This window comes from Neoarius graeffei, chromosome 12 (assembly GCF_027579695.1).
Source record: "Neoarius graeffei isolate fNeoGra1 chromosome 12, fNeoGra1.pri, whole genome shotgun sequence".
In the NCBI taxonomy this organism is placed as follows: domain Eukaryota; kingdom Metazoa; phylum Chordata; class Actinopteri; order Siluriformes; family Ariidae; genus Neoarius; species Neoarius graeffei.
In genome coordinates, this window is record NC_083580.1 from 80,792,500 (window position 1) to 80,801,344 (window position 8,845).

Sequence of the window (8,845 nt, forward strand, 5' to 3'; positions counted from 1 at the left end):
CATTGAGTCTTTTGAAAAGCTTCTTTGGGTTTGTTAGCATTTTATCTCCCATCATCATGTTGGCTGCTTTAAGGTAATTAATGCTCAACTCTTTAAAGGTAGACTGCCTTTCAGATTTTTCAAGTGTAGGTCATAAAAAGAATGACACCCATTATTTTTGTTTAGTGGACCGAAAGCTACTGAATTCGAATCACACACTTCCAGTTTTATTATTTATTTATTTGTTATTATTTTAATAGAACAATTAATGAATTTAGAGCCATGTGGCCCTAAATTCTCTGCTATTTTTTCCTGCTTCACCATGACCCAATTCAAGATACTACGTCATGCATCACGTGGTGGGCTTTCCCCGTTCACGCAAGGCATTGTGGGATACAAATTTGAAACAGGAGAGAAAAATGGAGGACGTGAGTGTGCGAATGAAATGTGAAAGAGTGACTACAGTAACGGAAAGCGAAAAGAAAAGACATTATGTTATATACGAAGGAAAGGAAACGCAGGACCAAACTAATAAATATGGGCGCTCAGCGAGCACCTCGGTGTGATCAGCTGTTCGTTTAGCGACAGAATGATGGAACTGTCAGTGCACGCTCAAAGGGAAACCTGTAGATGGCAGTAATGCAACACTGTGGATGCCAGCTGCCGTAAAACCCAAAAGAAGAAGAAGGTAAACCTGCGCATGCGCACACGGACTTCCTCTGTCTACTTGACTGCACCAAGCGAGCGATTTTATGCAAATTATTTGCTTTAATCTCCTCAAATTAAATAACTTCCCAGCCACAGAATGGCCTGATATTTTGTGAGATATTACAGAAATAAACATATATCACAATCACCACATTTCAGACGGAACTAAATTTCACCGATTTTATGAAATCAAAAAGCCGTCTAGCTTTAATGTTCACAAATATGTAAACTCAACCCAGTTACTTAAAGTTAGCAGATGTTGTTATTATTGCGAGCTTATTCAATTGGTTCCTGTAAGTACGATGTACAGTCATGTCCTGAAATAAAAAAGCTTAGTTTCTTGAATAACATATTTTCTATTTTGCACTTTCAGTGGAGACAAACAGTGGTAATGTATGAGAGGATGGATGGATGGATGGATGGATGGATGGATGGATGGATGGATGGATGGATGGATGGATCGTTAGACAGATAGATAGACAGCTATATCTTTCTCAGAGCTCTGGAGAGTTTGATACTCTTGTGTGCTTTGCAATTCACAGCAGAGATTTGCTCCTTTGGTGAAATACAAGCTAATTTGCTGAGGGTGAATTGAACGGTGTAAAGAAAAGCACCTCCAGTAGCAAATTTACTGCCTCTTTGCAATGTCAGGGGACAAAACCAAGACCTGTGATGAATGGTTGGACACATCGTCCTTCAAACAAAGCATTTTTGTGGGTGAGGCAAAGTTATTTTGTGTTTTGTGGAAGAAGAAGCATCCCTGGGGTTCTTTAAAATTGTGAACGTGTGCATAACTATGAATCATAGGCAGCTGAAATCATGTGCTCAGCCTTTAGAAGTCCTTCTGCTGTTTTTGCCTTTTTGGGGTTTTTTTGTTTTTGTTTTTTTATTCCGAAGACGCAGGCGATGGGTAAATGTAATCAGAAATGAAAATTGCTGAATAGACAACAACTAAATATTCTTTTGTCTTTCCTCCTGGACTGAAAACCTTCCCTTCCTTCTTTTCAGATGTTCCTCTCTGTCTGGATCATCTCCATCCTAATCCTGAAATTGGTTCTGCAGCTGTATGAATCCAGCAATACCTTCAACAATGTTAATAACTTCCAAGTATTACTGTCTCCTACTGCTTTTAATATTTTTAGTCCTTTACTATGATCTGTGAGCGAGCTTCAGAGTGGAAAGAGCTGTTCATTTAGCTGAACTGTTGAGAAGTTCTGTAGCAGAATTGTGAGCATTTTGACACAGCAAATCTTTCACTTTACTTCATCAGTTACACATGAAGACGAGGAATAGAACAGGATGGAAAAAAAGGAGGGGAAGGGGTAGAGGATGGACGTACCTCCAAAATCCGGCCGGAGACGGATGTCATACCCCCTCAACAGCTTGTCCACTGTCGATTTGGCCACAGATATTCCAGATCCAGCAGAATTGCTGCGGGCAGACAGTTACAGTTATTAAAAAAGAGTAGAACTATGAATATTCATTATAAGTGCTTCATTAGAGGGAGTTATGGACAGATTTTACACTTTTAAAGAGAAACCCCAACCTGTGAGCAGGGGTGGAATATACTTCTACTTCATTACTGGACTGAAGTGCGATAATACTCAAGCGTTATTGAAACGGAAAAATTCCAACAGAAAAGAGAATAACTTTTTTACATCTTATGTTTTCATTTTATCTTTCAAAGTAGTCTTTGCTGGATTTATTTCATAAACCAATGAAAAAGTAAAATGTTAAAATTCACTTTCAAAGCCAAAGATGTATGTTGAGTTAAGCTAACTTTAATTTTGAGAAATAAGCTAGTTGCATTTTAAATTAGCAAAGCTAGTTAAGTTTTTTTTTTTACATTCGCTTGTTGAATTAGCTAGCTAGTTAATGTTTTTTACATTCTCTTGTTGAATTAGCTAGCTAGTTAAGCTTTGTAAATTGGCTTGTTAGATTAGCTTGCTAGTTAATGTTTTTTACATTAGCATGTTGAATTAGCTTGCTAGTTAAGCTTTGTAAATTGGCTTGTTGAATTAGGTAGCTCGTTAATTTTTTTTTTGCATTAGCTTGTTCAATTAGCTAGCTAGTTAAGGGTTTATTTTACATTAGCTTGCTGAATTAGCTTGCTAGTTAATTTTTGTAAATTGGCTTAATTGTTAAATTTGCTGTTCTAGATAGGTTTTTAAACATGAGCTAACCACCAAGCCAAAACAGAGCTTTATGTGAGCAGGATGCTCGTGATGCAGGATCAGCCATGATGATCTCGTGCTTGGTTTGTTAACGTCAGTTAAAAATATTTTTATGCTTGAATACTTGAGTGTTTTAAAAGAAGCTACATACTGTTTGACTTTCATTCAGCTCCACACTTTTAATTGAGTAAGATTTTGATTCATCACCTTTACTTTTCCTTCAGTACAGTTTCTTGGAGTTTTTCCACCCCTGCCTGTGAGTATAATCATTTCATAAACATGCAGTAAACTGTGTCAGTTTCATGTAATGATGCAATCAGTAATATTAGTGACAATCTGAGATGTAAATTATATGATGGATGCTCTATTACAGTATTGTAGCCGATATTTCACCAGCCATCAAAACAGTATCAAAGTGAACTGCATGATGATGACCATGATGTCCAAAACAGCACAGTTTATACATCATCTTGTATGAATACATATCTCTTTTTTTTTCTTTTTTTGTCATGAGTGTCGACATGTTCATCTGTAAGGAGCTTGAAAACTAACACTGCAGCATGGCCTGGCCAAACAGCAACACTGCCAAGCAAATGTTAAATCAGAGGATATACAGTACCAGTCAAAAGTTTGGACACGCCTTCTAATTCAAATTTATTCTTTATTTTTATGAATTAAAAGTCACTTCATGGGCGTAGTGGTTAGCGCTGTCGCCTCACAGCAAGAAGGTCTGGGTTCGAGCCCCGTGGCCGGCGAGGGCCTTTCTGTGTGGAGTTTGCATGTTCTCCCCGTGTCCGCGTGAGTTTCCTCCGGGTGCTCCGGTTTCCCCCACAGTCCAAAGACATGCAGGTTAGGTTAACTGGTGACTCTAAATTGAGCGTAGGTGTGAATGTGAGTGTGAATGGTTGTCTGTGTCTATGTGTCAGCCCTGTGATGACCTGGCGACTTGTCCAGGGTGAACCCCGCCTTTCGCCCGTAGTCAGCTGGGATAGGCTCCAGCTTGCCTGCGACCCTGTAGAACAGGATAAAGCGGCTACAGATAATGAGATGAGATGAGAAAAGTCACTTCATGTCTTAAAGTAATGATTTAGTTGTTCGGATCTTAACATAATATTGTATAGATTACTACAGTTGTGTTGAATAGGGTTATTTACTTATAGTATTTTTATTATTATTTACTATTTACTGTTTGATCTCAAACGCATTAAGAAGGCAAGAAACTTGTCCGCTAATGACCTTTTGACGAGACACACCTGTTAATTGAAAAGTGGTCCAGGTGACTCCCTCATGAAGCTGGTTAAGAGAATGACAATAATGTACAAAGCATCATCAAGGTAAACGCTGGATACAGTGAAGAATCTAAAATATCAAACATTTTGTTTTTTAATACTTTTTTTGTTTACTCCATAATTCCATATATGTTCCAGATGTTATTTCATAGTTGTGATGTCTTCAGTTTTGTTCTACAGTGTAGAAAGCAGTCACAATACAATACAGAAATATGTATGAATGAGTAGAGTAGGTGGGGTGTACAAACTTTTGACTGATACGGTATGTCTCTACAGAAACATTCCCAAATATATCCAGTCACCATTTCAGGCCTAATATGATGAGGGGAACCACTGCAGCACCACTGATTCATTCGATTCATTCTGGAAATCCATTACGTGTAGAGCTATGAGACCAAACGTCAGCAGCAGAAGGCGATCAGTTTGAGGCCTGTGCTGCTGAAACGATTCAGATCTTCTGGCTTTAATAACCATATGGAGTTATGGGGTCCACTTGTGAGCATCTGACATATAATGAGTGCTTAATGCTTAATTATTGATGAACTGCTTATCATGTACTACACTTACAGGTGGCACAGACATCAGGAGCCAAAAGAACCGTGTGAGCATCCAAACAGCACAAAAGAACATCTCCACCTGATCTGACTGGGTTTTTAGATTTAGATTTAGATTAGATTTAGATTTAGAAAGGCCATGATGAACCTGTAGTGATAATCCAGAAGCATGATGGTAGGTGGTGTGGTCTAGTCTCAGGGTGGGGGTGGACTGAGATATAAACGCATTGATCAGATCACTAGCTGTGTCTGCGGCAAAATGATAGCTGGAGCTCTTTTGATTTAAGAGACAGAGACAGAGGAGGGAAACGTCTTGTGCATTTAGACGCATGTTCACGTCAAAGGCTGGAGACTGCGCTAGTCTCAGTGTCACGTCGCTCTGTAGGCCGAGTAGACGTGTGTGTGTGTGTGTGTGTGTGTGTGTGTGTGTGTGTGTGTGTGTGTGTGTGTGTGTGTGTGTGTGTGTGTGTTCAGAGAATATGTAGAGGTAATATACATGAATAAAAACACATGCACATGTAAAATGATTTTAAAATGATATGGTGCCAATGTTATGGCTAATGTATGCGTCTGGAGACGGACACGCGCATGGTGCACGCACGCGCGCGTACTCTCACAGACTCTCTCTCTCTCTCTCTCTCTCTCTCTCTCTCTCTCTCTCTCACACACACACACACACACACCTCAAGTATTTATGCCATTGGATGGACAAGTATTCACTACACAGTGGCCCCTATCAGTGATCAGTGCCCAGTAGCCATCAGCAGCCTGGAGCAAGTCATCCCAAACCCTGCACTTTGAAAAAATAAATAAATAAAAAAAATCTAAAAGATCACCCATCATTGTTTTTCCTTACCATTGTACAAAGCAGACAGACGACAACACTGTCAGAGCAGAGACAATTCCACATATTCTGTCTTGGTGAGGACCCAACATTTCCACAAATCCGTTTCTATAAAGGTTATAGACACCTTCAGTAATCCAACCGCCTGTGGTCCAAAACGATAACAGAGGAGAAAAAAATCCAAAACAGGGAACGGAAAGGGGAATAAAACGGGCCAAACCAATCGCTCAGCTCAAACCCAGTGGATCACATGTGTGTGATTTGCTCTGCAACCAAAAAAGGAGCAGAGAAGTGGGGTATTAAACAGCTCGTAATCGGTCCCAAGGTGTTTTCCCCGGTTATGGAAATCCGTACAGGTCACAGAGCAGCTCGAGCAGCAGCACATCACACCTCATGATGAGCTTACATCTGACTCTGGATTCAGGAGTAACGAAAAAAAAAAAAAGAAACAGGTCTTCCAAAGCCGAAAAATGAAAAGAAAGAAAAATCAAAAGGAAGGATAAAAGAAACAAAGAAAGAAAAGAAAAGAAAAGAAAAGCTGCGTCTTCTCGTCACTCAGATGAATTAAATCCCGGTCCGAATCTGCAGCCGAGCCATGGTTCCGGTGATCTGCTCCACACTGTGATGCTCTATTTAAGGATGTTGTCTTTTCCTCTTTCAGCTCGAAAAGATGTTGGAGATCTGGGGCGTTCAAACAAACAAACAAACAAACAAACAAACAAACAAACAAACCAAAAAAGAAAAAAGAAAAAACCCAAGAATCTAAAGCAGCATCTCTGCGTAACAGCTGCTGGATGGATGAGGTTGGGTTTCTCCGAACCCGAAAACGACTCTGCTGGAGAAAAGAAAACAAAATGCACATGAAAAAAAAAAATGTGTGATGCGGACGTCAGAGCGTGGAGTAGTCTCTGGTTAATCCCCTTTTTATGAAGTTGAAGAAAGGAAAGAAGCCTTGTAGAAGGGGAGAGAACGCGTGTGATGCGGGCTACACGCTCAGAGTGAGGAACGCGTCAGATCGTCCGGGGCTGCGTCCGGGCTGCTGGAGACGCGCAGAGACGCCGAGCCTCGGGGCGTTATGCGCGCGCTGAGGAGCCCAGCATGCTCGGGGAGGAACGGCGGCCGACACACGATGACACACTTCAGCTTGAAGAACGCCTCCACGAGCCGACATGGAGAGAGAGAGAGAGAGAGAGGGAGAGAGAGAGAGAGGGAGAGAGAGGGGAAATAGTGCCCAGGTTTACGCTGAGGCTAGATGGCTGGGTTGGAGGAGAAAAATCGACATGGGTTGATTTTTTTGTTTCTAGGTGTGGATCAGTGAGAAAGATTGCATGATTTGCCAAGAAAAAGAAAGAAAGAAAGAAAGAAGCGGAAGATGGAAAGAAAGAAAGCAGCGTTTGCGCGCGCGCTGTAGTATCCTGTCTTATCCTATCACTGGGGAATGATGCGAGTGCGCGCGCTGCTCGAGTCACCCTGCAACCCATTAAAATGCGCCGGGCGCATCCTGGAGAGCTGTTACACCGAGCACACACACTTCAGCACAAGGACACACCATGCACATATACACCGACCAGAAGGTGCACATGTTTCTAGCGTGACTGCGTGTTACAGTCTGTTTACTCCTCAGTCAATCTTTAAAGCAGCACGTGATCAACCATCGGCAGGTCGAGTTCATTTCATTTAAAAAAAAAAAAAAATCATCATCATAATAAACATCAAATGCAACCGCATTGATAAGAAGTGAGTATTTGTACTGTATTGTATTGTGTATGTGTGTGTTTTCTTCCTTTCAGCATAAGATGAGGATGAGGATGAGGGTTTCTGCAGAGATCTCTGTGCCGTCCAGTTGCTAGGCAACGCTGCGACCGCTGATGCAGAAGGCCTCGGTACATTTTACATCAGCTAAAGCAGGACAGAGGGGCTAAATGGCGAATGTATGTTTGCAACATTTTCTCTCTTCTCAAAGCATCATAGATCTTCTCGCTGTGGTGATGCTGCTCTGCTGGTCCTGGAGGTTTCTCAGCCGCAGGAAGCCATCAGTGCTTTAGCACGTCAGCTGAGCTTGATGAGATTATTTGCTTTTATCTGTGGGTTCATATCCAGTGACCATTCATGATTTGTTTCCTGCCTTCTGAAGCACTAGTGAGCTTCAGTGTAGCAGCATATGGAGTTGCTTTGAGTGTCATGTGAACACCCAGGGGAAGTCCGTGAAGTGCAGGAAAACATCCATCCATCCATCCATCCATCCATCCATCCATCCATCCATCCATCCATCCATCCATCCATCCATTATCTGTAGTCACTTATCATGTGCATGGGTTGCTGGTGAGCTGGAGCCTATCCCAGCTGACTATGGGTGAGAGGCGGGGTTCACCCTGGACAAGTCATCAGATCATCGCAGGGCGACACACAGAGACACAACCATTCACACTCACGATCAATTTAGAGCCACCAATTATCCTAACCTGCATGTCTTTGGACTGTGGGGGAAACCAGAGGAAACCCACGCAGAACATGCAAACTCCACACAGAAAGGCCCTCGTCAGCCACTGGGCTCAAACCCAGAACCTTCTTGCTGTGAGACGACAGTGCTAACCACTACACCACCGTGCCGCCCTGCAGGAAAACAGTAAAATCGTTATCATTAGACAGACAGACATTATTTTATCAGTGTTAGTCAACAACTAATTGCTTTCATAATTAACCCATGTTGCACAGACTTAAATTCATTTCTTCGTTCTTCTTCATCCTGGTTTGACGTGCATCCTGGAGGTGGGAATACAGCCTGGATGGGGCACCAGTCCATCACAGGGCAACCGCTCTAGGAGAAATTCAGCATAGCAAATCCACCTACTAGCAAATCTTTCCCACATGGACCCAATGAGAAGATGTGAAACTCCTGACACACAAGGTTCCTCCAACCAATTAGCCTGGAGCTCTGATGTGACTGTGCTACCCGCTGGCCTTAAATTATATATTTCTAAGTGCATGAAACCTGAATGCATTTGACTAAACAGTCATTCTTATTATTAGTGACTCAAAAACCTCAGAGGAGTTTAGTGGAATAAGCTAAAAGCGCTATGCTATTGATTAGAGATAAAGACACAGCTCCTTGTTCAGTCCCAAGCCCAGTGCAGTCAAGACTGTGGAGAGCAATTACTCTAAAATGTCTATTCAGCACACAGGACAGCAGTAACTCAAAGTGAGTTTGTCATCAGTTCATTGCTCGCGTTCCCACAGATCTGAGTTCACAATCATCAACTGTTCGATAATATTTTAATCCTTAAGCTGCAACATCAC

The 8,845-nt window shown here is 41.8% G+C and overlaps 1 protein-coding gene across 2 annotated transcripts in view; it reads right to left on the bottom strand.

The window, feature by feature from the left end:
* gabrb4 (gamma-aminobutyric acid type A receptor subunit beta4) overlaps window positions 1–5,640 on the bottom strand; it is a 128,761-nt gene extending 123,121 nt beyond the window's left edge. Inside the window, exons 1-2 of one of the 2 annotated variants that reach the window (XM_060935261.1) lie at window positions 5,561–5,640; window positions 2,027–2,118 (exon numbers count right to left, since the gene is read on the bottom strand). In XM_060935261.1, coding sequence (XP_060791244.1) covers window positions 2,027–2,118; window positions 5,561–5,640 — 172 coding nt within the window. Of the gene's footprint in view, window positions 1–2,026; window positions 2,119–5,560 lie in introns of those variants that run through there. The other variant, XM_060935262.1, reaches the window with a different exon arrangement.
* Between the last annotated feature and the right edge of the window lie 3,205 nt (window positions 5,641–8,845).